Source organism: Mastomys coucha, unplaced genomic scaffold (assembly GCF_008632895.1).
Source record: "Mastomys coucha isolate ucsf_1 unplaced genomic scaffold, UCSF_Mcou_1 pScaffold13, whole genome shotgun sequence".
Classification (NCBI taxonomy): Eukaryota; Metazoa; Chordata; class Mammalia; order Rodentia; family Muridae; genus Mastomys; species Mastomys coucha.
Genome location: NW_022196895.1, coordinates 42,861,201 through 42,888,682, shown reverse-complemented (window position 1 = coordinate 42,888,682; position 27,482 = coordinate 42,861,201). Strand labels below are relative to the sequence as shown.

Genomic DNA, 27,482 nt, shown 5'->3' with positions numbered 1-27,482 from the left:
TCATTCATAGGACACTTCTGAATATCCTCCTGTGCTAAAACTATACATTATGATTTGGAAATATACAACTTATAATTTAAATCACTAGTGCAAGAAACTATTATGCATTTGACTTTGAGGCATTTAAACACATGAATTTGTTTTTGTTTTTGTTTTTTTTGTTTTGTTTTGTTTTGTTTTTTGAGATACGGTTTCTCTGTATAGCCCTGGCTGTCCTGGAACTCACTCTGTAGACCAGTCTGGCCTCGAACTCAGAAATCCACCTGCCTCTGCCTCCCAAATGCTGGGATTAAAGGCGTGCGCCACCACCGCCCTGCAAACACATGAATTTTTAAACTGATATATTTGTGATGTTCACTATACATACTCATTTTAGAAAATTATTACAAAGAAATGAGTCATTTTACAAAAAAGTAGAACTTTACTTCTAAGTTACAGTTGGGGTTCAACCAAGTGATAACTGAAAGGTACAGATACCATCTTTCAACAACGCACACACACTTACAATTGCATCCAGTGTTAGAAGGTTCTCCTCCACCCTCTCCCCAGGTATTAAGAGTCTCTGTGGTCTTGCCCATTGTTGGAACGTGGCCCAAGAACTGAGCTGTATGAGGGGAATTCTGAGCGCTTGTGAGAAAACTCCAAAAAAAATGACAAGAGCCTTATGACCTATTTCTTCAAAAAGCTGGAGTTGTTCTTGGCATTTGCTTCCACACCTCTCTCAGGGAGAGCAGACAGGAGTGGCTTTGCTTTAGATTATTCATAACAAGTGGCTATTGTTTTCTTTATTAGATATTTTCTTTATTTATATTTCAAATGTTCTCCCCTTTCCTGGTTTCCCCTCTGAAAAAAACCCTACTCCCTCCCGACTCCCCCTGCTCACCAACCTACCCTCTCCTGCTTCCTGGCCCTGGCATTCCCCTACACTGGGGCATAGAACCTTCACAGGGCCAAGGGCCTCTCCTCCCCTTTATGACCAACTAGGCCATCCTCTGCTACATATGCTGCTGGAGCCATGAGTCCCACCATGTGTATTCTTTAGTTGGTGGTTTAGTCCCTGGGAGCTCTGAGGGTACTAGTTAGTTCATATTGTTGTTCTTAATGGTCTGCAAACCCCTTCAGATCCCTGGGTCTTTTCTCTAGCTCCTTCACTGGGGACCCTGTGCTCAGTCCAAAGGATGGCTGTGAGCCTCTACTTCTGTAGGGCACTGGCAGAGCCTCTCAGGAGACAGCTATATCAGGCTCCTGTCAGCCAGCACTTGCAGGCATCCACAATAGTGTCTGGGTTTGGTGCTTGTATATGGAAAGGATTCCCAGGTGGGGCAGTCTCTGGATTGTCCTTCCTTCAGTCTCTGCTCCACAAGTGGCTATTGTTATTTGTTTATACTCCTCTATGGAAAAGCATGTCTTGCCACATGTAGCTTGTCCTTGTGATTATATACTCAGGTGAGCTTTCTTTATTCATTTTATTTTCTGTGTGCTTTGCCTGCATGTACATGCACCATGTGTACTCTGTACCTACAGAGAGGCTAGACGGCATCAGATCCCTTGGAAACAGAGGTACAAATGGTTGTGAACCACTCTGTGGATTCTGAGAACTGTACCCAGGTCCTCTGCAAGAGCAACAAGTGCTCTGCATCACCGAGCCACCTTTCCAGCCCCTCCAGTGACCTTTCTTAACCCTCACAGTATAAAGTGTCTGATGCTCTGAATAAAGTTGACAAGTGCATGTGACTTCAGTCCACCTCATTTTTAGACTCCATTCTCCCAGGTCCCACCACCATCTAGAGCAGTAAACAGACCAGCCCTGAGAATGACTGATGAGCAGATGTGGAGAGGTCAGACAGGTAAAGCCAACAAACCCATGAGCTGTGTTCGTAGCCCATGTTAACAGAAGACACACCAGCTCTTGCTACTCACCCTGCTTCTATTTGAGACTTTTCCCAAGTACCATGGCATATGCAGTATTTAACTGTTTGGAGACTACTGCCTGCTACCCGAGGGCCTGAGCAAATGGCTGAGTCCATGCTTGTCACCCAACGCACGCACACCCTCACGCATGGAGTTTCACAGAAAAGCAGTCAGTATCCTGAAATATTAAAGGGGAAGACTTCGGAAAGAGTAACTGTACTCATTAAAGAGCATGGGCACACAAACACGAAAAAGGGGGGAAGGGCTCTCTCTTCAGTGAACCTGGGAGACAAACTTAAAAAACGTTGTGAGACAAGTACTTTTATTATCTATAATTCACAGACTACAAAGTGAAACAGGAAACAACTTGTCAATCAAGGTGAAAAGCAAATGAATATTCCTTCTATTATGATTAAAACTTATAAGTCCAAAATCTCATCAGAACAAAATAAGGGGGACTTGATTTAAGTGGGAGTCATCACTGGATGTTACACAAAAGCAAAGAATGGGTTCGGGATGTGACTCAGTTGGTAGAGTGCTTGCCTGACCAGCACAAGGCCCTGGGTTCCCCTAAGTAACCTTAACCTGGTGAGGCAGTGCATTCCTGAAATCCAAGCACTCAGTGGGAGAAGCAGGAGGACCAAGCACATCTTCAACCACCCAGTGAGAGTCTAATATCAGCCTGGACTTAAGATCCTATCTCAAAAAGAAAAAAGGTCTGCCCCTAGGGACATTACAAATGTAGCTATTTTGTCAAATGTGTGTCAATAGGTGGCAGAGAGAGGCTATGTTGATGTACAGTGTTCCTGACCTATGAACATATGAATGATTAGTAGCCTAACATCCCCTGAAAAAAATTGAGCCTGAGATGACCACCAGTCCAGTAACAGGCAGGCCTAGACAAGTTCCCAGGATGGGAAGGAAGCTAGAGACTAAAAGAACGCCCCCCTAGGACCTCAGCCTAGGGTGGAATGAGCCCGAGATGACCACCAGACTAGCACCATGGGACCCTAATAAGGAGCTAGCCTGAGATGAACACCAGTCCAGTACTGCCGGCCTGAGGAGGGCAGACCATACTTGGGATGACCCTTCGCCAGTGCTACTAAGAGGAATAAGTTAGTGGTGGCGAAATAGAGGAGAAATAGAAGGATGTGAGCAAAAGAAGAGAGGCAGACATTGAGACTAGAGGGTAGGTAGTGAGGAACAGCCTGATGTGAGTAGCTGGTGATACCCCCTGAGACCATGGTGGGGTCCTGGCCTGTGCTGCTACCCAGGGCTACATCTAGGTCCATGGCTCTGCAGCAGCAGGGGTCTCTTACCACCAAAGACCAGACAGACGTCTCTGGTCTAGGCTACCACCTGGGGACATATCTGAGGGCTATGAAGAACTGGCTCCACCTCTTACCTGAGCATCACAGAAGAGTTGGCCCCAGAGGGATGAGAACAGGAAAAATGACCCTGCCCTTCTGCTGGCCAGCTGCAGAAAGGGGGCTCTGCCCATTGCAGGAGCTGAGGGTAAAATCAGCCTTGAGGATGTGAGTGTGGGAGAGTTGGCCCTACCACTTGTCTCCCATGCAATGGCATAGATGAGGGATAGATCTCCTTTTTCTTCTTCCTCCTCTTCTTCTTCCTCTTCTTCCTCTTCTTCCTTCTCCTCCTCTTCTTCCCCATCCTCTTCTTCCTCTTCTTCTTCCTCCTCTTCTTCCTCCTCCTCCTCCTCTTCTTCCTCCTCTCCTTCCTCCCTTTCCTCTTCTTCCTCCTCCTCTTCTTCCTCTTCCTCCTCCTCCTCTTCTTCCTCCCTTTCCTCTTCCTCCGCCTCTCCCTCTTCTTCCTCCTCCTCCTCCTCCTTCTCTTCCTCTTCCTCTTCCTCACTGCCTGCAGCAGACAGGAGACCTGTCCCTGGGGTCCTGAGAGCAGGAGATCTGGCCCTGCCCTTTACCAGGGGCAACACTCAGGAAAGTGGACCCTGCAACTTGCCTAAGCAGCACAGTAGAGCTGACCCTGGTAGTGGGGGCACAGGCAAGCATGTGGAGGGCATTGGTATGGGAGAGTCGGTCTCACCACTTGTCTGACATATGGTGACATGGGCAAGGGACAGATCCTCCCAGCCACCCCCCTACTTACAGCAACCACTGAGGTCATCAGAACAGGAGTGCAGGCCCTGAACCTCACCCAGGCAGCACAGTAGAGCTGGCCCTGGATGTGAGGGTTATGGGCGAGCCGACCCTAAGGGCGTAAATGCAAAAGAGCTGGGCCTGCCTCTCATCAGCAGGGGAGAGATCCCCTCTCCTTCCCTGGCAAGCACAAGAGTTGGCCCAGATGGTCTTGAGAGCAGGAGAGCTGGCCCTGACCCTCACCTGCTGTAGCACTCAGGAGAATGGGCCCTGCATCTCAAATACAGTAGAGCTGGCCCTAGAGGTATGGTTGCAAGTGAGTCAGGCTCAAGAGCATGAGTACAGAAGAGCTAGACCTGCCTCTTATCTGCTGGGTAGTAGTGCTGATGAGAGAAACACTCCCTACTCCACTCCCTCATCCCTCACCATCTATGGCAGACTGGAGAGCTAGCCCTGGGGTCATAAGCCAGACAACTGGCCATGTCCCTCACTAGCTGCAGCACTCAGAACAAGCCCTGCACCTCACCTGGGCAGCAGGGTAGAACTGGCTCTGGTTGCAGGTGAGCCAGCACCAAGGGGGCATGAGAGTTGGAAAGATACCTCTCTGGCCCAGATCCAGAGCTTTGAATTCACCCACTCCAACATCTACCCCATCAAAGAACTACTGGAGTGCACAAAGGGGCCAGTTCTACAGGCCCAAAAGTACAGATCTCCATGACACAGGGTAACCACAGAATATCCAAAAAGGAGTTACAGTGAAGTTAGTTCCAGTATTGATAGAGTAGCAGAAGTCAGAGGCCTCATACCAGACCAATGAGTCCTTGCAATGAACATTTGCAAGCAAAGAAGTGTGGACAAAAGAGAATTCTGTGGGACACACTGAGACATACTACAGCTCCCACAACCAGATTTCTTTTCTGTGTTGGGTTTCAGGGGTGTATGGTGGGTATAAGGGGGTAAGATGAGTGGGACTGGGGTGCATGATATGAAATTCACAAAGAATCAATAAAGAGTTTTTAAAAACAGTGAAGTGTATCTGAGTAGTGCATCGACTTAAACGTGGATGTGTCTATTCCCACTGCTCTCATGTTACAAAAGGGGGTGGGAGTGCGGGTTCAATGTGGAAAGCTTTCACCACCTAACCCAAGAGGTCAAAATTAACATGACCCAAAACTAGGAAATGCTTGTCAAGAGCCTAAAGTTTATATACTAGATGGCTACAAAATCATCTTTTGTACTAAACTAATAAAAGATTGACAACCAAAATTAGATCATGAACAAACTACAGAAAATTGCAAATTAAGGACTACCCTACAAAATAAATTGCATGTATATATCAAACACATGAATATCTTAATAGAAAAACTAAAAGATGTAACCTTTTACATTGCTTGGAACATGTTATTTGCTAGGTCTAAAAAGAACATTGGTGATACAAATATGAACAAGAGCCACTCTCTCTGCTAAGGTGAAAGTCTTATGGTTCACTAATTAGTCCTCCGAGACCCATAATGAGAAGCAAATATAGCTGTCATCAATATTTTAATTACATGCAACACAACAAAACTTAGTGTAGAGCTCTGCCTTAAGTTAGTTAAGCTATATTATCTCTGTTCAAAAGAAAAGTCTGTCCTGTGTATGCTCTACATTTATACATTAAAATACTCAGGAATTTTATTGTGTTATTTATATTCAAATTTAAAACGTAGGGTCTGTACTAATTCACTTCCTGTGTTGTGACGACACTGTGACCACAGGCAGCTTCCTGGGGAGGACAGGGTTTATTTAGCTTACAGTTAGTTCATGGTCTACCATCTAGGGCAGTCAGGGCAGCAACCCAAGGCAGGAGCCTGGAGGCAGGAACTAAGCAGAGGCTGTGGAAGAGTGCTGCTTAGTAGCTTGCTCCTCATGGCATGCTCACCCTATATTCTCACTTAACCTATGAACACTAGCCCAGGACTGATATCACATAAATTGTTATTCAAGGAAACGGCCCAAAGATTTGCCTACGTGCAATCTGATCAAGACGTTTTCTCAGTCGAGGTTCCCTCCTCCCAGATGACTCTAGTTGGTATTGAGTTGACAAAAAAACTACCCCATCAGGGTCTGGATTTAAACGTCAGCAAAATAAATTTAAAGGATGGAGAATAAACCACTGATATTTTAAATGTTTTTTAAACTCATTCCAGAACTGTAAATACATTACCTCCTAAGCAAATATTGTTTCTTACTTGAAAATGTTACTAGTTGATTAAGTGACTCTTTAGTCTCCTATATCCATGTCAAATTTTCAATCAAATATTAACTTATAATTACTCTATAAAACACAATTCTGAACATCCAAATTAACAAAAATGACTATAATATTAACTCTATAGAGCTAAAAAATAATGACTATGACTGGAGAGATAGATGGCTCAGTCAGTAAAGCACTTACCATTCAAGCTTGGCTATCAGATCCCCAGCAAACCATAGGAAATGCAGGGCAGAAAAAGAGGCAGGCAGAGCTCGGGAGCTCACCGGCTAATCAGTCTAGCCAATCGGGCTATGGGCTCAGTGAAAGACCGGCTCTCAAAACATAGTAAAGGGAGATAAGTCTCACCCCCCCCCAACACACACACACACACACACACACACACACACACTCCAGCACACACAAATAAGTTAGCAGCTAAACACACAAGTAAACAGATAAGCTGTTAAATTTTAGCTGGTATGTCTATAAAAATAGAAGTGTTAATATGTTTTGGATGAGAGAAAAGTCAGGCTGTACAACTAGCATATAAAAGGAGGCTGCACAGGCTATATTGATATCAGACTATTCAAACTTTAAGTCAAAAAATGTACCTTAAGGTCACTTACTAAGAAGGCATAGTAATCATAGAAAGGCACACTGATGTAATTATGAAAGAGAGCACATTTTCAGGCTGGCAGTGAGCCTGCTGGGTCTCCTAATACTCTGTTCAATGAGGAAAAACATAGTGGTAAAAGGCACAGTTAGGATTTCCCTGTATCTAGGTTCACATATACATATGTGTGTGTGTGTGTGTATATATGTATATATGCACACACTATTTTCTTCAAAGGGAAAAGAGAAATTGCTTGAAAAAGGAAAAAGTACATAAGGCACATAGTTTGAACATTCCTGATCCAGAAATCCAAACACCAAAAATGGTTGAAAATCCAGTAATTTCTTAATAATAATGAGCCACACAGAGGGGCTGGAATTTGGGGCATTTCAAATTGCACACTTCACAGGGCAAATGCCCAGCTGGGAACATGCAGCAAATACCCCGAGATCTGAACGGCCATAAAGTCCGGAACACTGCTGGGAGCAAGTATTTGAGATGAGGGACACTTAACCTCTACTGACACGTGTGAGAGTTCTCAGAGGAAACTGGACAAAGACCTAAGACTTCACAGGGCGCTTCTTGAGGCACGTTTGGGGCCGATCACTTCAGCTGAATTTTCAGGCGACATCTTCAAAAATGGATGCACACACACACCTGGAGTGCAGGTAAGACCTCCCCAGTCATCTCAGGAATCTTCCTGGTCAGTCAGTGAGATCTGTACTCTTAACTCCAGGGCCATCCGTCCTTCTTCCCTGCTGCTGGACAGCTCACCTAATTCTAACCATTAGTTGCTTCACTTTGGATGAAAACTGAGGAGCTCTCATTCGACCACTGAACTGAGCTTTGTGGGCAAAAAGCTATTTATTTGAAAAAGCATTGGCAATGCATTTGACAAGCAGGCTATTAACAAAAAATACTGCCCTCCAGTCCTCCCTTTCAGGTCACGATCACTAATGAGTCCTTTTTTTTTTTTTTAATTTTTTTTTATCTCATGTGCATTGGTGTTTTGCCTGCATGTATGTCTATGTGAGGGTGTCAGAGACTTTGGAACTAGAATTACAGACAGTTGTGAGCTGCCATGCAGGTGCTGAGAACTGAACCCAGGACCTCTGGAAGAGCAGCCAGTGTTCTTAACTGCTGAGCCATCTCTCCAGCCCAGTCAATTACTTTTACAATAATTCTCTTAAGGCTCTCTTTAAAGCTTAAAAACTTATAGACATTTAATGTGCTTCCGTGCCTGCCTAGCTGATCTCAGAGCAGGTCTTTCCCATTTGTTCAAAAGTGTAATAAACTTCTGGTCTCTCTTCAAAGGCGGTGTAGGTGGGAACTGTGTCCCTTCTTATGGATTTGGTTCCATGGTGCAGTTCTGGAGTTGGCTTTACATGACTTGACTTCTCTTATGGACACTGTGACCCCATCCTCTGAGGCCCACATCACAGCCATAACCGAACCCTTTCTTACTCCTTCAGTGTGTAAGTGCAGACTCTCATTTCTAGTGTATCACTCATCTCTCTTCTTCATACATCTGCTACTTTTGTTTTTATAAAATCACATAGCTATTTATTTTCAAATATCTTCTATCTTGTTTCAGAATCTCTTATTTAAAGCCAGAGTGGATTTTACATTCTTCTGTCAGAATAATGTAAGTAATGATTGCTACATTGTCAAGTAATTTAATTCAAGAAATACATATCATTTCCCACTTTGTATATGATAGGTTCCTAATTACAAGAATATATAAAACTAAAATAAATAAAAAATAAAGGAAGTAAGTTTCATTCTCATTGCCCTCAGAAGCAAACTAAACCAAAACAAACACATGGCATTATAGAAATCTGTACTGACCAGCATTTTATATGTGTTTTTTCTTAAGTACTATTGCTCTAGTTAGACTTTTGTTACTGTGATAAACAACATGACCAAAAGCAACTAATGGAGGTTACAGTCTCTCCTTGAGGGAAGGCAAGGGTAAGAAATCAAGGCAGGAACTTGAAACAGAAAGCACGGAAGAACACTGCTTCTTGACTTGCTCCCTCTGCCCTGGTCAGCTGCCTCTCTTACAGCCCAGGCCTACCTGCCTAGGGACAGTAATACCCACAGTGAGCTGGGCCCTCCTACATCAATGAGCAACGAAGTAAATGCTCCCACATTCATGTCACAAGCCGATCTGATGGAGGCAATTCTTTGGCTGAAGTTCTTCCTCCAAGGTGACACTTAGTTCATGTCAAACTGACAGCAGAAGCTAACTATAAAAATTATCTACATGTGTATGAATTTTAAGCAACAAGCCGACAATTTGGGAGAAAACCTGGTCCTGTCGGGAAAGTGATGATTTCCACTTCTGAGTAAAGAGTATTCATTTAATACTTAGGAAAATGTCTATAAAATGGCACTTTCACCTAGTTTTCTGTCCATTTTTAAATGGCCGTGGAAACCATGACTCAGCCATAGCTGTTGTACAAAGCTGGCGACACTCTCCACACTCACATCCCAACTCTAAGAAGCACAGGAGGTCACATTTCAAAGCGCCAGCTAGTCAGCTGGCAGCGGAATACTGCATCCTGCACCCCGTAAGAACTGTAGCAGCGCTGATGGCAAGCATATGGAAATCAAGTGTGAGTAAATAAGTCAGGAGCCATCTGTGCAAGTAACCTCACACAGTGAAACTGCCACCTCTCTTCAACACTGAAAAAGACATTAGGTGATGAAGGTGGCAGCCATCCACCAAGTAAATGGAAAGGGGAAAGACAGAGAGACAGAAAGACGGGCAGAGAGACACAGAGGGACAGAGAGAGAGAATGAGCACACATTATAACACTGACATTCACCCCAGAGGCAGTGAAATGTGAGCCATTGTAGCGTCCGTTTAAAACCATGGGCCTATCACAAATGCCCCGAACATGCCTAAGACTCCTTTTACAGATGCCACAGATGCGTCGATATGCATCTACTCCCTGGCTGATGACAAGCTGTTCAGGACCACTCACCGCTGCTGGATGCTCTAACTCTGGCTTTATACCAATGGTGTGACTGTTCTAAGAACTTACTCAACTAGCATTCAATAACGACATTATTATGTATGCCTTAGGTACTAGTGTAGGCTTGCAGTTTAACATTGAAAAAACGAAAATACCTGAACTTAACATTCAAGTAGATAAAAGATACATTAATGATTAATAAGTAACCAATTCTGTGCGGTAATGAGTGATAAGGATAAAATAAGGCTACAAATGGTGGACAAAGGCATAATTTTAAAGCACATAGCCCAGAAAACAATCTGAGACCATACAAGCCTTAAGACCTGAGCTCCATCTTCAGAAGCCATGTAAAAAGCCTGAGATGTGGCACAAACCTGTAGTCCCAGCACTCCTACAGTGAAACGGGAGATAAGACCCATAAGGTGGGAGGTGGAGAGAGAGAAGAGGCAGGGGCTCTCGTGTAGTGGAGCAGCAGGAACAAGAGGATTTTGGACTAAAAGTCTCAAAGGACCATTCTGGTGGGAACTTAGAAGACAAGAATGTATATAGTGGAGACCTGGTTTCTGAGAGTCCAGGAAGAACAAGGGCTCCAACAGGGCCTGGCATTTGTGTGATATTCTAGCAGAGACTCTAGCTGCAACCTACCCTGAGAACCTGAGTGAGGCTGGGTTTAAAGGCAATGAACTAATCTGTTTGGTGGAGGAGATTTGAAGACGGGGTAACCCTCAGACTCGGGCACAGTTAAGTGCTCGCTGCTCTCATCCAGGTCTGTAGTGAGACCGGAGTAAAGAAGCTTGGTGAGGAAAGGTGTGTGCCTTCAATCCAAGCAGACAGCCAAGTATTCGTAGTGGTTACAGAGATGAGTGCGAACGAAGAGAAACCTGGTACTTTTCACCAGGACAACACTTGTGGAAGGCTCCAGCTGTTAAAAATGCAAATTCACTTGAAAGAGAAAGCAGAGAATGTTCCTGAACTTCAGTCATTCTTAAAAGCCTCTTTTTTGTTTGTTTGGTTGGTTGGTTATTTATCTATCTAAAACGTCTTGCTATATGTTGCCCAGGTTTGTCTGGGGCTCACTAATGCAGCCCATGCCACCCTTGAACTCAGGAGATCTTCCTGAGTGGCTGCCATCCTTCACAGAACATCCAGTGCAGACCTCTGGGAAGACATCCCACTGAGCCATCTCCAGAGGTCAGGAGAACGTGCTGCCTTCTGCAAAAGTCCAAACGGAAGGCAGCTGAACCGGGGATCCGCTTTCAGCCCTCTGCTTTTCATGTTACCAAATCAAGTCTTAAGAGGTAGAAATGCTTATATAATAAACATCACAACTTAGGGATATGCCCTAGCTTGTATCCTCACTTTCAAGGCAACAACAACAAAAAAAAAAAGTGTATTTCTTGACCTACAAATTTACCCAAAGTACCTATAATGAGACTTCTCTCCAAATTCAAATTTAAGACATTGGTAAGATGCATCAGTGACTTTCACATTGCTACTGCTCTATGTCAAAAATATATAAATAGTGCAAGTTTGAGGACAGTAAAAAGTCATTCGACTAATGATCTCAAATTGGCAACGCTGAAAAAACAACAGCTGTATTTAGCAAGTGCACATCTTGGAGCACAATGACATCATTGGGGTAATCTTGCTAACAGCACAGTTCTTTGGCATTAGCAAAATCTTTATTCAATTTGTTAATGGTTCTGGTCCCAGCAAATTACTTAGAAGAGAATACATCTCCAAATAAGACTGATTAAAGGTCTCTTAAATTAAAACCCTTTAAATTGACCGCTGTAGCAACAACAAAATCCATCACCTTTTTGTTCCCTAGAAAAATTTCCATCTCTCAAGCTAAAGTCTCCTACGCTCTCACTTTTAAAGAGAAAATTTTAGATACCCAGAATTTAGGATTCTAACAAGATTGAAGAGCCATTACATAAATGAAACACACACACACACACAAATACATACACACCACAACTCACACAAACAAAATACAGTTACACAGAGTTTATAAAATACAAGAAAAATTAAAGTGAAAAAACACTAGGAAACAAAAACTACAATTCGCACCTCTTCACTGAACTGTTATTTTTTCACCAGTAAGTAGAAATATTCCTCTCTACAAGAAAAGCGGTCTAAAAAACTAAATTTTAAAATAGCACAACCGGTGACTCAAGGGTAGGTATTGTTCACTTAACCATTCCTTGAGAATCTGCTACCTTCCAGAGACCACGACAAGAGTGAGCGAAACTACAGCAGCGAGCAAAGCACACAGACTGCCCTGTCCTTGCGGAGCTTGTGTTATAGGTCAGAAGCAAACAATTTAAAAAGTAAACAGGTAAAATATAAAGTAACGTGGTTAAAAAAGAGCTAAGCGGCAACAGAAGGGTCTTCCAGTTGCAAGGGCCTATGGTAAATGTCACCTTTAAACATAGATCTGACGATGGTAAAGGAGCCGGCCATATGGATGCCCAGTCCAGTAGAAGAGCCTCTGAGGCAGAGATCAGAGGGACTCAGAGTGAGCCAAGTGGGAGGTGTCAGCTGTGAAAGGCTGAGAGAGCCCACAGGTCGCAGGGGCAACTGTAAGAAATGAACTCTATAAGAAACACAGAAAGCCATTCGTGGATTTCTGACAGAAAAGGAGCAGAATAAGACAATCACATCACTGTTGGCATTCTGAGCTAGTAAAGGCTGAGAAGTAGTTCATGTTACATTAAAATCCTTACAGATAGCCTTTAATCCCAGCACTCGGGAGGCAGAGGCAGGCAGATCTCTGTGAGTCCAGGCCAGCTTGGTCTATGCAGGTAGCTCCAGACCAGTCACAGATTCTGTCTTAAAAACACAGAAAGGGGGAGGGTGAAGAGACTGAGATGACTGGATGATGAACACATAGTGTGTGCTTTACAGACGGCTGACTATGTGCTTTACAGACGGCTATGTGCTTCACAGATGGCTGACTATGTTTCACAGACGGCTGACTATGTGTTTCACAGACGGCTGACTGTGTTTCACAGACGGCTGACTATGTGCTTTACAGACGGCTGACTATGTGTTTTACAGACGGCTGACTATGCAGAGGCACTGAAACTCACCGGTTCAACACTTCACATCCCTCAATTTTATTTCAAGAAAGTTATATTTCTGTAAAAAGAAGCTTAAAATATATAACAGAGTATCTCAGAACCTCATACTCAATGAATTTAAACACCTAGAAAAATTATGTATTTTATTTAATCGCATGTCTGTTACTTAAGTAACAGAGGCAGAAATCTGAGTTGGATGTGTGTATGATTATAAAAGTTCCTTCCTCATGAATAAAGACAACAATGCTAAGAGGCACTTAAAGCCTGAAAGACCATAGTCATGTACAATTATAGTGACACTGTGTGACGCTGGGAAAGACTTAGATGCTGAAGTATACTCCATTCCCTTTATCATAAAACTATTCATCTATTCTTAGAATGCCAAAGGAAATGCAATAAAAATATTAAAATAACAACATGAGAAAAGACAAATTATAAAATGTCAAGTTCTAATTTCTTTTTCTCTCTTGTAGCACATCCTGACCACAGTTCCCTCTCCCTCCACTCTTCCCAGTTCCTCCCCAACAACTCCACTCTCTCTCAAATCAGCTTCTCATCTGCTTCCCTTCAGAAAACAAGCAGGCCTCCCAGGGACAGCCACCGAACATGGCGTGACAAGTCACAGTAAGACTAGGCAGGCACGCAGCCTCATATCGAAGCTGGGCAAGGCAACCCGGCAGGAGGAAAGCAAACTCTAATTTCTTACACTCAATAAAAAAGAAAAGTATCTGCATGGGTGGAGGATGCTCCTCTCAGGGCTTACATGTTATTAAACAAAATTCTCAGTGCCAAACACAGGCTCCCTCACAATGACCTGCTGAAACTCTCAGTGCCAAACGCAGGCTCCCTCACAATGACCTGCTGACCAGGGAGGCCTCCAACAACATAAGCCATTGCTATTGCTCTTGGCTGCCCACCGTAACGAGGTTGTACGACTGCAATGTCGGAGACTGAAGGCTTTGCTCTCAGGACATTGAGATCGATCTCTAACTACCTGGGAAACTTTCTCCCTGCTGGCTAGCTTTCACAGTGCCAGAAGGTGCTATGCAGGCCACTGGAAGAGAAAAGACGTCAATGGTCTTACCCAGCATTGAACCCCAGCTGCTAGAGTAGTGACCTGCAACATGTGCCCAGTGGCACACTAGTGACATGACTGTTACAAGGCTATTGGAGCTGCTTTCTGGTAGGATTTCAGGTCTGCTCCATAAGAGGGATTTCATGCCTAAACTCATGACTGCAAAGACCATGGGCATTAGAGGGAAACCTATTGTTTTGCTAAATGGTGATGTTAAACTTTCTTCTAAAGATTTAAGTTTATAACCATAGATTTGTGCTCTTAACCTTGGCCAGAGCAGCAGAGGTCAGTATAGTAGACTCATACTGGTCAAATGCTAAAATAAGAGAACATAATATGTTCATCCATAAATGGAACATCTTCATCAATGCTTCCTCCCAAGGCTCAGGGAACATCACAGAGGTGAGCTAAGAGCCAGGGGACAGTACGGAATGTTGTGAAATGTTATCTTTTGGACATGATACGACTACTACACTTGTCAATTCAAATCAGCTGTGGTCACATGCACAAGGCTACAGAAGAGCAAGCCAGCGGAGCTGCAGCCTGGATGAGGAAGGGGGTCACAAGGCCCTATCCCTAGCTGAGGAGCTATTTGTAGCTGTTGGCTGGTATTGGGATGCGGCCCTTAGGTAGGTGCCCTCTATGGATGTGCCCATACCCACATGGGTAGAGTTAACTGGACTCAGTGGGGTTTTTTTTCTTTCCTTTGATTGAAGAACATGAAGTTAGAAGGAGGCCATGTTGGACTAAGAGGGAGGAACGAGGGTAGCTAAGATCAAAATGCACTTTATATATGTATATAATTCTCAACGAATAAATAAAATTTCCTAAACAAAAACAAGTACTCAGCCTGGTGGTGGTGGCACACGCCTTTAATCCCAGCACTTGGAAGGCAGAGGCAGGTGGATTTCTGACTTTGAGGCCAGCCCGGTCTACAGAGTGAGTTCCAGGACAGCCAGAGCTATACAGAGAAACCCTGTCTCGAAAAAGCCAAAAAAGCCAAAAAAACCAAAAAAAAAAAAGAGAGAGAGAGAGAGAACAGGTATTCAACAATGAAATAAACAATTGACTATTATAGTTAATAAATAAATCTTGTAATGGCTTAAAGGGAATTATTTTAGTGTTTAGAATGTAAATGGTGAAATGAAGAATAGGAAGCTGTGCTTGACAAAAGATCACATTGAGCACATTGTGAACATTCAAAACAAACAAAAATTTTACTTAAAAACTCCCCAATACACCAGACAGTGGTGGCAGGGCTACACAGAGAAACCATGTCTTGAAAAACAAACAACAACAAAAAAAAACTCCCCAATACATAAATCCTCATAAGAAGAGAGAGCAATGCACAAGCTACTTTAGGAGGGTCTATGATCGGCCTTCTAGACATTTTCCATTACCTACTTTTTAAAGGTATTTAAAAAAAAAATACAAAAACACAATTTAAGAACAGTGCCTCAAAAAAAGTTTCAGAAACAAAGTTATTATTGGCAAAAACATTTGACATAACAGTTTTTACTTTTAATATGGTTTGAATATATTAAGAGGTTCTAGATAAAATTTTAATGAATAAAATTAACAATAATGCTCATTTCCTGTGGTGTGTACCATAGCGTTATGATCACATAGCATTAGGACAATGTCTGAAAGCACTGCTGACAGACAGCTCTGATAAGAACACAAAGCCGGATGTGCGGCAGTAACGTCCGTCTCCAAGAGATTAAGACAGTGCTTTTGAAAAGTGAGGCGACAGAGCTGAAAACTCCTTGCAGTAAAGCGCTGGAAAAGACGATTATGACGGTTTCTCAGTACTCCCGCCAACTTCCCAGATCCAAATAATAAAGACACAAAGATCTCTTTTCCCACTCTGCCTTTCAACTCCTTCTCAACTTATCTTTGAGGAGGACAGCAAACACACACCATGGGAAAATGCAATCTTCCTATTAAACAGTGCTGGAAACTGGCTATGCACAACACCACAGACTGAGCTCTTACATCATATGCAAAAAAAGTCGTTTGGATACTTAAACGCCAGGTATAATGAGTGTTAACGGGGAAGAGCTCTTCTGCAGTGCTCTGGTGCGTGGTAGTTCTTAGGATATAGAACCAAAAGCAAAGGCCACAGGTAAGAAAGTAACTGTAATGGTGCTAAACTCAGAGTCCTTAACAGCAAGGTACAAAACAGAAAAACATCAATATTATCTGATAAGTACTCAAAAAATAAATAAAAGAATCCAAACAAGGAACAAAAAAGCAATCCAGTTTTGAGCGTGGGTAGAGCTGGAGACATGACTCAGCAGTTGGGAGCACTTGCTGCTTTTCCAGAGGACCTGAGTTGGGTGTTCAATATCCACGTCAAACTGCTCAAAGCACTATCACTCTAGCTCCAGGACACCTGACACCTTCTTCTGGCCCCCTCTGGCTTCAACATTCAAGTACGCAGTGGCTAGGCGCGCGCACGTGCACACACACACACACACACACACACACACACACACACACTCATGTGTATACACACACATGCACACAAAGTTTAAAAATAAAATAAATCTTAACAAAACAAATGGATAAAGTTTTTTTTTTTTTAAACAGAACCTACCAACAGGCATGGCAAAGGTGTTCAGCGTCACATACCAGGAATACTAAACAAAGCGGGAAGGGTGTCACCTCCACGTGTTAGTAAGCTGCTGTCTAGGTGAGGGTTTCATTGCTGTGAGGAGACACTCTGACAAAGGCAATTCTTATAAAGGACAGCATTTAATTGGAGCTGGCTCACAGTTTCAGAGGTTCAGTCCTTTATGATCTCGGTAGGAAGCATGGCAGCCTGCAGGCAGACTTGGCGCTGGAGAAACCAAGAGTTCTACATCTTGATACGAAGACAGCCAGGAGAAAACTGAGACTGTTTTTCACATGCAGCTAAGAGGAGACTAGAATTCTATACTGGATGGAGCACAAGAATTCTATACTGGATGGAGCACAGGAGACATCAAAGCCCACCCTCACAGTGACACACTTCCTCCAATAAGGCCACACCTACTCTAACAAGGCCATACTTCCTAACAGTACTACGGGCCAAACCTTCCAACACATGAGACTGAGGGCCAAACGTATTCAAACCACCACAGCTGTTATCAAGAAGATGAGGGGCAGGGGAGACAGCTCACTGGTTAGGATCACTAGCTGTTCTTCCACGGGACCCCAGTTGGATTGCCAGCACCCACAACCATCTGTAACTCCAGTCAAAGGGAATATGGCACCCTCTTCTGTACTCCTGTAGGTACCAGGCACACAATTAGTACACAGACATACATTCAGGGAAAACACCCATACACATAAAATAAATGAAGACTTAAAATTAAAAAGAGAAGACAAGGGCTGACAAGAGACCAGTCAGAAGGGGACCCCTCACACTGACACTACAAATGTACATTGGTACATCCATTACTGAAAATAGCAGGAGTATGCCTCAAACAGTGAAAACTGCCACTGATGGATTCTGGGAGCCGGAATCACTGTTATCAGCCATGTAGACACTACCGAACCCACCAACCTACAGAGGAAACCCATGGTCCACACAGACAGCTCTGGTGAAACTCAGCAGCTCACAAAACAAAATGAATAAGTATGTACGTATAGCTCTGTGGGAAGGTAGGAGTATCTGAGGGCAGTAGGGAAACAAGCGAAGGTGTGACGAAGAGTGGTCACTATGCATTATGTACTCAGACGAAACTGTCAAAGGCAAATTTAATTAAGGCAAAAGCGACTTGAAAATAGAACTACCATATGAGTCAGGGATCCAGGCTAAGTAAATACCCAAAAGAAATGAAACTGGCATCTTGATAAGACGCCTGCATGCCATGTCCACTGCAGCACTGTTCACAACAGCCAAGACACAACCTATGTGTCTGCCAGCACGGCTATAGAATCACAGTGGAATAGTATTCAATCGCTAAAAATTTGGGGGCTGAAGAGAAAGCTCAGTGGCTCAGTACTCCAGATCCACATGAAGGCTCAAAAACCAGCTGTAACTCATGTTCCAGGAGACCCAGCGCCCTCTTCTGGCCTCTGCTGACACCAGACGTACACATGGTACATACAGATATAGATATAGATATAGATATAGATATAGATATAGATATATACATAGATAGATAGACAGACAGACAGACAGACAGACAGACACACACACACACACACACACACACACACACATTGGCAAAACACAATCAACTCTTTCCAGTTTCCTCCAGGCTTCCCAACTTTACTCTCTCAGAGCCGATTTTACTGCATTACTTCCATGTCCTAGATGTCCCCAACTTGTGACATCAGACTCCCAAGCTGCTAGGATAGCACACAACACAATACCCAGCCCTCAAGTGTTTGTTTTTTTCCATTTTTGCATATTTCCTATGACAACTGTTAATTTTGATTCTTAAGGAGAATCTGAACTTACCACTACCTGGGGGACAAAAGAATACTCTTTCTGAAGGCAGCTGCTCGGCGACACTGAGAGCTACCTCCCAGCCAGAGCCTCACAGCCTCACACAGGTGAGCAGTACAGACCAGCGCTGGATGCTGCAGGAGCAGACACTGCAGCCAGGAAGGCGATCACAAGCAAGACTGGAATAATATGGAGAAGATTTTCCAAATGGAGTGTTTAAAAGAAGAAAGAAGCTCAGGGGAAACAAAATGGAAGACTGAAATACACACAGGAGGGAGGGTAACAAGGAAGCGGAAAGGACGGCCAGACCCGGAGGGGAACTCAGCCGGAAACCATAGGGAACATTTGCTAGACACTGGGGGATAATATTTACTCAATTTTCTCCGAAACTGGGAACATATCGATCAAGAAGACAAGAAAATAAGGTAAAGGAGGGCTGAGGAGATGGTTAAGGGGATTGCTAAGCAAGCATGAAGACCCGGGTTCAGATGCTCAGCATCTATGGGAGCTCTGGGTACATCACTAACTTCCACAGCAGCATGACAAAAACAGGCTGGCACAAGAGGCTAACTGGCCATCCCAATCTACTTGAATTAGTGAGCTCCAGGTCCTACAGAGAGGCCCCGCCCCAAAACATAAGGCATGTGTCAAGGTCGAGGTTAGGGGAGGGGGATACGGAAGGATTGAGGGAAACACCCAACATGACCTCTGACATTCACACACACATGCACACATGCACACGCACATATGGAGCACATAGATAAAAACAAAACAGTGGAGGAGCTGTGTAGATTGTGGGGGGGATGTCTCTATTCACTAATATTGAAAATAACTATGCAAAAATGTATTTGAAAATAACTGAAAGCAATCTATTTTTAAAAAGCTCCTATCCCTAATTAGTGATTACCCAAACCACAGGACAGGTCATTTATACATAGAGAAGTCATGTCATAGAGAGCCTGCTCACATTCATGAGGCCTTGGGCTCAATCTCCATTGTCACAGGAGCAATACTGCTGAAGAGTTAACTGTGCTATTTCTAGTACCTGGCGATAAACTGGAACCAATGTTTTAAAAATAGCACATTTATAACAGTTTTAAAAGCAGAATAAAAGAGTAACAAAATAGCAAAATATGCACAGGCTCTGTGATAAAAATAAAGAACACTGCCAAAAGAAAAGATTAATAAATGGAAAAATGTATACCATACTGCTAAGAACTTATTCTTGTACCAATTCATCATTAAATCAAACACAATCTTAATCAATACGCCAGTAGGACTGTCTGTAGATACTGAAAGTCAATTTTCCAAATAAAAACTAGAACACCCAAAGAAAACATCAAAGTGAGAACAAAGCCATCAAGTTCAGACTAATTTCTGATCGTGTGTGTGTGTGTGTGTGTGTGTGTGTGTGTGTGTGTGTGTGTGTGTATACGCATGGATCACCCTCTTTGTAACCCTGGCTAACCTGGAACTCACTATGTAGATCAGGCTATCCTCAAGTTCACAGAGATTCGACTGCCTCTGCCTCCTGAGTCTTGGGATTAAAGGCTTGAGCCACGCCTGGTCTTCTTATTCCAAAGCTGCAGCATTAAGGCACAAGACTACCAGGACAGACAAACAGATCGAAGGATCACAGAACTCAGAAAAACACTTAGACAATACATAAAACTATTTTTGACAGAGGGTAGGGGCAACGTGGAGAAGAAAGGATAAATGTCTGTAACAACTATAGTGACAAGACTGGCACTCAGGGGCTCATGAACGGAAAAACTGGAACCGCAGCCTGCACCATGCACCTTACCAAAATGTCGTTCAACATGGATGTTCAAAATGGATCTTAGACTTGCAAGCAAGCGTCAACTCTGTCTTCTCTAGTATGGAGTGCAGTTAAACAAAAGATCCAGACACTTTACCACAGGATCCATATGCACAACAAATACATAAAAACGGTATCAGAACTGTGTCCTGGGGAAAGCAACTAAAAGCACAAGAGAGCACCACAAACCTAATGCAACGGTTTTAATTTAATTAAGAAAAAAGAAACCCCTGGCAATCCTAACTGCTGCAAAGTCTGTAACTGCTGAACCCAGAGTGCTCCCGCTAACGCTGAACAACGCTGAACCCGGAGCGCTCCCGCTAACGCTAACAACGCCATCCGAGATGCTCCTGGGAGGCAGAGGAGCCGCTCCCAGCTCACCTCAGGTGGACCATAAACAGGTGGGCAAAACCTTTAGCCAAGTATCAGCAAAGCAAACCTGCAGCATATTAAAAGGATGTCGCAGGCCAGGCAGTGGTGGTGCACGCCTTTAACCACAGCGCTTGGGAGGCAGAGGCAGGCGGATTCCTGAGTTCGAGGCCAGCCTGGTCTACAGAGTGAGTTCCAGGACAGCCAGGGCTACACAGAGAAACCCTGTCTCGAAAACAAAACAAAACAAAACAAAAAAAAACAAAAAAAAAAAAGGATGATGCAGAAGATTTACCCTGGGAACACAAAACTGTTTGCACATCACAAGATCAAAGTAACACAAGGGAATGTGTAGGGAAAGGTGCAGTCTGCCCGACCATGCCTGCTCTGAGAGGCCTGGTTAGCAGAGTGCCTTGGGACGCTGGCTTTACAGCTCTGCCGGTGCTTGTTTTATGGGCGCTGACACATGGTAAGTCAGCACCCACCCTGCAAGGGGCTCTGCTAGGCAGAAATGTATCCACAAAACCAAGAGAATGACTCAGTACGCGTTATCCGTGAGCACAAAGAGATCACTGCTTGAGGGCATAAGGATACTGTCTCATTCCTACTCTTCAATTACAGAGGCATAGTTTAAACTGTAGAAATTAAATCATGCTGTGGTAACAAATATGCTAATATGTAGAAAAGACTGAACAGAAATATTCAACTGACTTTTCACCTTATTTTACCTCTTAACAAAAATATTATTTTTAAGACTGGGTGCTATTTTTTTTTTTTTTTTTTTTTTTTTTTTTTGAGAAATATGCTTGGGACAGCGTGTCCTGTACCTTGTGAGGGCCCAGGATCCTCTGCCGGAACTTCTCAATCGTCTCTTGACCCATAGCCGACCAAGCGCTGGCGAACGCTTCCGCTTTGTCCTTTGTAAGCTGACTAGTCTCTAGCTGCTGCTGCAGCGTCGCTGGCTTCACGTTGTGATACACGGCCTGCCAAAGGCGGGGACGTAAACACATCCTCGGTCACGTATAGACTTGACTAGAAGCTCTGCATACACATTTAAAGCACATTAAGAAGCGTGTGTGTCTGCCTGCCTGCCTGCCTGCCTGCTTGCTTGTAAGAGTACGTGAGTGTAAGTTATGGGCCCGTGAAGGCCACCCTGCGTTCCTGATGCTGGCATTAGGGTGCTTTTAAGCAGCCCGAAGCAGATGCTGGAAGCTGAATTTCACTTCTCTGCAAGAGCAGTGAGAGCTCTTAACTGCTGAGCTGTCTCTACCTCCAGCCTCAGCACTAAACTATTTAAATCAGAAAGACTTCGCGGAACTCTCAGACATGTTCAACAGTTCTATTAATATACAAAGCCAACAGCTAAAGTTCATAGTCAGTAGGCCTAACTTGCTCAGGCTAAATGTTTCACTTTGCCTGTGGTTTAAATAACGCCAAGTTTACTTAGCAAAGTTTTATTCCATTTATGTCATTTAACTACTTTAAAGTTTACAATGGTCTCAGCGAACAAACTTTTCCCAAGGAATCCTTAAAACTACCTTTATCCACAACTGAAGTTACACATAATAAAAGAAAAAATTTAAAGAATTTCAACAATATCTGTTCTGTTCCCTACCCAAATTGAAAACAACTTTCCCACAAACCCCTGTGCTGTTCTGTTTAACTATTGTTTTCTCTACTGAAGGTTCACCGAGCTTAAGTGCCAGTCATCATTATCCTCCACATTAAGGTCTGAATATGAAGTATCCTCCACAGGTTCATGAACATGAGCACTTAGTCCCAACTGTCAGCACTCTCTTTGGAAGATGTAGAAGCTTTTAGTGGGGGGCCTACCTAAAGAGGGGCATTATGGGTCACAGCCTGGCCCTAATTAGGCCTGAGCTCTCTGCCTCCTAACTGTTGATACATGTTCTCATCGCCCCAGTCACAAGCTGCTCCCACCTCCATGCTTTGCAAAATGGATTGTGCCACTAAAATCCCATCAACAAAAAACCTTTCCTACTGTGGGCCATATAATTGGTCACAATAACAATAAGTAACAGAGAAAAATGGTATATGGAGTGTGGCTGTTACAGGGATAAACCTGACCGTGGCGATTATAGGCCTTTGTAATTAGCATACAAGAGGAATATAAGTGAAAGAATTTGAAGCCACAGGCTAGAAAAGATCCAGAATGCTCTAGGGAGAACATGATGCTGATTCTGATAGAAATGCTGACAGGAAAGGTGATGCTTAAGAGGTTTCAGAGAGGAATAAGGATGATCACAAATGGAACTAGAAGTCATTCTGACAAACTGTGTAACTATATCCTACATGTGTCCTGAAATTCTGAATGAGGCTAAATTAAAAAAATAATGGACTGGGGACTGAAGAGAGGGCCCAGCAGTTTAAGACCACTGGCTGCTCTTCCAGAGGACCTAAGTTCAGTTCCCAGCACCCACATGGCAGCCCCCAACTGTCTGTAACTCTAGCTCCATACCCTTTTCTGGACACTGAGGGCACCAGACACACACAAGGTACATAGACATATGCAGACAAAATACCCATAAACATAAACTATGTCTGACGGAGGAAATGTCAAGGCAGCACACAGTCTGTGGCATGGTTACTGCTCTCCGCCTTTAACCAGGTTTTGTAAGGTAAAAGGAGAAGAAATAAAAAATGAAAAGAAAGAAGCTGGAACACAGAATGAAAGCCATGGCAGGCACAGTGGGCACACACACAGAGGCACTGATTGCTAAGGAGAGTAATGAGATTAAGGAAACCCTACCCGCTGAAGGCTCGAGGGCAGAAAGCTGAAAGCCATTCATCTGAAAGAGGAGAGAGAAACACAGCCGGCCTACACAGAGGCAGTTCCAGGCCAACAGCTGGAAAATGGTTGCCTGGGTTACTGTTCTCCCACACAGACGATGCTGCAGCTGTGATAAATAGGTGCTAAGCTACACCTCAACGCTGCAGCAGAAGCTGAGAGCAGCATCCACACAGTGCTGGTTCTGCAGCTATGCAGAATGCAGGAGTTACAGCATTAGGGTGACTTGCAGGTTCCAGAAACACTAATGAGGTCAGACCGTATGTAGCAGTGAGATTCCCTAAATGGAGTGTCTGACTGGGCCGTTCATGAAGTTGCAAAGATGAACCCAAAGGTGCAATAGAGACAGGAGCATGAATACCAGGAATACGTGGCATCCACTGAAGAAAAGCTGCAGGCGCCAGGTAAAGCCAGGCCAAGACAGAGAGGCCCATTGTGCCACAGGGCTGCCTAAGCCCATTAGGACCTGCATCATGTCACGTTAGCTCCAGATGCTAGGCACAAAACTGCAGAACTTGGCGTTTCCCTGATGTGTGTTGCTCTTTCCATGGCATGCCGCCTTTTAAAATGGGAAGAGTTATTACTCTGTAGGTTAAAAACGTAACTCGGTACTTGTTTGCTTGTTTGTTTGCTTTACAAGGGCTCATAGCTAAAAGACTGCTCTGAGTTTCAGAAGGGATTTGGTCTTTGGACCTTTGAAAAGTGTTAGAACGTAAGCCTATGGGGATGTCTGAATTTAGACTAAATTCTTGTTTTATTATGAGATGCAAAGAGTGTGGAGGCAAAGGGTGGAATGTGATGGTTTCAGTGTGAAGTGTTCCCTGATAGGCTCGTATGTTTAAAGGCTTAGTCCCTAGCTGGTGGCTGTCTGGAGAGGCTGTGGAACCTTTAGGAAGGGGGTCCTTACTGGGTCACTGGAGAGCAGGCCACATTCATTAGAGCCCAGTTCCAACTGCAGGGCAAGCTCTGCACTTCCCGATCTGCAGAAATCTGAGTGGAATGGTTACACTCCTGCATCACGGACAGGAGCTGCTCCAATGGCTTCTCATCCCTCCTCCCTGGAATCAAACTGTAAGTCCTTCCTAAAGCTGTGCCCTCAGCTACTCTCTCAGGGTAACAAATCCCATCCGTAGTCTCCATGGTGGCAGCAGCTGCCTGACAGCTGGTCCTAATTGTATCTGTTCTCTACAGTGCCCACGAAACTGCGGTACCTACTGAATCTTTTATTTCACAAGTATCCCAGTCAATAAGCTGATAGGAATTTGCTAAAAATCTATTTCAAGCTCAACTATGTTAAGCTAAGCTTATAAAAGAGGTGCAAAAAAATAAGTTCCTGGCCCACAATACATTCAAAGTCTAGTGATGGAAAGAAATACTGAAAAACTACCAACATGCCCTACCCTAATGACCAAAAAACACAAAAATAAGGGAAAGCACAGGACTAAGTGACTAAAGTGATGCGGGCGGCAGTGACAGGACTTACAAACAGAAAAATCATGGAATTAATCTGAGAAGAAATGGTATAGGAAAGAAATTCAAAAGTTAAAAAAAAAATGACATTATTTCTTTTCTGAATCATCCTAATCAAGTACATGCCACCCAACCACCTGGTCAACTTCTTAAAGGGAAAATGTTCACTTTCCCAATTATGCCAAGAAACAATGAGTTAGAAACAGATGAAGGCCCAATTCAGGGGGAAATCTTTACTACTGCATCTTATTCACTTTAGCAGGATGAAGAACTATGGCGAGAAGTCAGGCATTCTAAAATAGTCCAATATATTGAAACCCTTGATTAAAATATCCTGATAGCTTTCATCTTATATAGCTATAGAAACACATAGAAAACCACAGATATTAAAGTCATAAAAATATGCAGTAAGCAGGAAATTTAAGGCCATAAAAATACCTGTTCCAAAACAAATGATATGGTCTCCAGAACCAGGTGAAGTTCTTGTTTCTCTAGAGAGAACGCAGCCTGAAGTTTTTCTTCCTCTTCTTCACTAAAACTGTTCTCGGCCTACAAACACAGCACTCAGTCAGCACAGAGCATACACTCAGAAGAGTCACTTCTTCATATGGGAAAAGAAAAGGCCGCCCTGAAGGGAAACTGGTATGCTTATACTCTACATTACAACGTGCACTCTAGACGACAGTAAGAAATGAAACACACCTTCTGTGGTGGCATGCCTGATCGCCAGGACTAAAGAATAGGTGGCTTTTTGCTTTAATTTTAGACCGTCTCAGACGCCTATGCTTTATATCCCTTCCATCTGGTTTTCTTTTTTGTTTGTTTGTTTGTTTGTTTTTTCTTTTTTTTTTTTGAGACAGGGTTTCTCTGTGTAGCTCTGGCTGTCCTGGAACTCACTCTGTAGACCAGGCTGGCCTCGAACTCAGAAATCCGCCTGCCTCTGCCTCCCGGGTGCTGGGATTAAAGGCGTGCACCACCACTGTCCGGCAGTCCATCTGGTTTTCTTAATTCCTCATTTCATCTCATAATTAGCAGTCACCTCTTGAAACTGCCTACTCACCCATCGCAGTGGCACTGACACTCCCCACCTGGCCTTCGCTAGTCTGCCTTCCCCTTTCTCACATGCCTGGTCAAGAACCCAGACGGATGGCTCTACGGAATGGGAGGCCCACAGCCGTTACATCCACGGGTTTCATGTGGTGGCCTAAAAATCTCTCCTATTGGGTCAAACACAGAAGGCTCTTCATTAGATGAGTTGGAACCACTATTTTTGAAGATCAGAGACTGCAAACACGTTTCTAAGTTCTCAGCGACAGAAGTTGGTGCGACTTCCCTCAGTGTTTCCCAATGAAGACTGCTGACTTGCAAGGTGAGACGTGCCACAGTCTGTTCCTAGTACTGTTATTCCTCCTGACTCACCATTTAGATCACAAATTTACCATAGGCAGGAACTTGGAGGTCCTATGCTGTTTTGTATTTTTCATGTAAAAGAAAAGAATTAACTCTAAAGGTGTGCACTGAGTACCAAGTGTATCCTGAGCAATGTATCAGGGGAAGGAGCTCTATAGATGAGCAAGGCATGGGTCTCTAACTCCAGCTCCAGGGGATTCAGTGCACTCTTCTGGCCTCCATGGGCACCAAGAAAACATGTGGTGTATATACATACATGCAACAAACCACTCATATCATATACACTTTTTTAAAAAATAAAAGTACATAAATGTAAAAAAAAAAAAAAAGGTCAAAACCAAAAAGATGGTGAGCAACAGATACTATTCCAAAGCCAGGAAATAAGAAGAATCTGAAATAAAATGATGTGGAGAATTTGGATTTGAGAGACAATTCAGAGGAATAGACAGACCATAGGTCTGGGGCTGTCTCCTGGCCAATAAAAAAAGGGAAGGTAAGGGTCTTAGATATAACTGAATGTTTGCACCTAGAAACATGCAGAACACTTAGTATATGCTCCATAAACATGGTCAATGCAGTTTTATAACCCAATAAAAAAAGTAAGTTAAACTGGTTACCAAAAAATTAAGGAATTAATTACCAAACAGCCATATAGCCAAACTAACTATACTCTTGAAATAAAAGCAAAGAGAAAAATCAGATACTAAATACTGTGTGAGAAGAAATAGACTGAATTATTTTTAAGATTTATTGATTATTTATATATGTTTGCATGTGTGTCTGCTTAAGTTTATATGTGCCATATACATACAAGAACCCAAGAAAGCTGGAAGAAAGTATCAGATCCCTGGAACTGGAGTTACGGGTGGTTCTGAGACAACAGGTGGATGCTGAGAACCAAACACAAGTCCTTTGCAAGACTAGTATGTGCTCTTTTTTGGCAGGGAAGAATGGGGGTTCGAGACGGGGTTTCTCTGTGTAGCCCTGGCTGTCCTGGCAAGCCTCAAACTTTGAGATCCACCTGCCTCTGCCCCGGATGAGATTAAAGGCGTGCACCAGAACTGCCTGGCTTCGGTATGTGCTCTTCACCATCTCTCCAGCGAGAATGAGACCAGCATTTCCCTAAAGCATGCGCCATAGAACTTTAT

General features: G+C 43.6%; 1 protein-coding gene and 1 non-coding gene across 3 annotated transcripts in view; one reads left to right on the top strand and one right to left on the bottom strand.

Annotated features, from left to right (window-relative positions):
- The window catches only part of Commd10 (COMM domain containing 10), a 136,622-nt gene that overhangs the window by 107,223 nt on the left and 1,917 nt on the right, over positions 1–27,482 (bottom strand). For both annotated transcript variants that reach the window (XM_031365647.1, XM_031365648.1), the window contains exons 3-4: positions 25,363–25,473; positions 21,473–21,628 (exon numbers count right to left, since the gene is read on the bottom strand). In XM_031365647.1, coding sequence (XP_031221507.1) covers positions 21,473–21,628; positions 25,363–25,473 — 267 coding nt within the window. The remainder of the gene's footprint in view (positions 1–21,472; positions 21,629–25,362; positions 25,474–27,482) is intronic.
- On the top strand, positions 2,629–2,756 carry LOC116087899. The gene has a single exon (XR_004117688.1). It is a non-coding gene; the product is annotated as a small nucleolar RNA SNORA17 (small nucleolar RNA).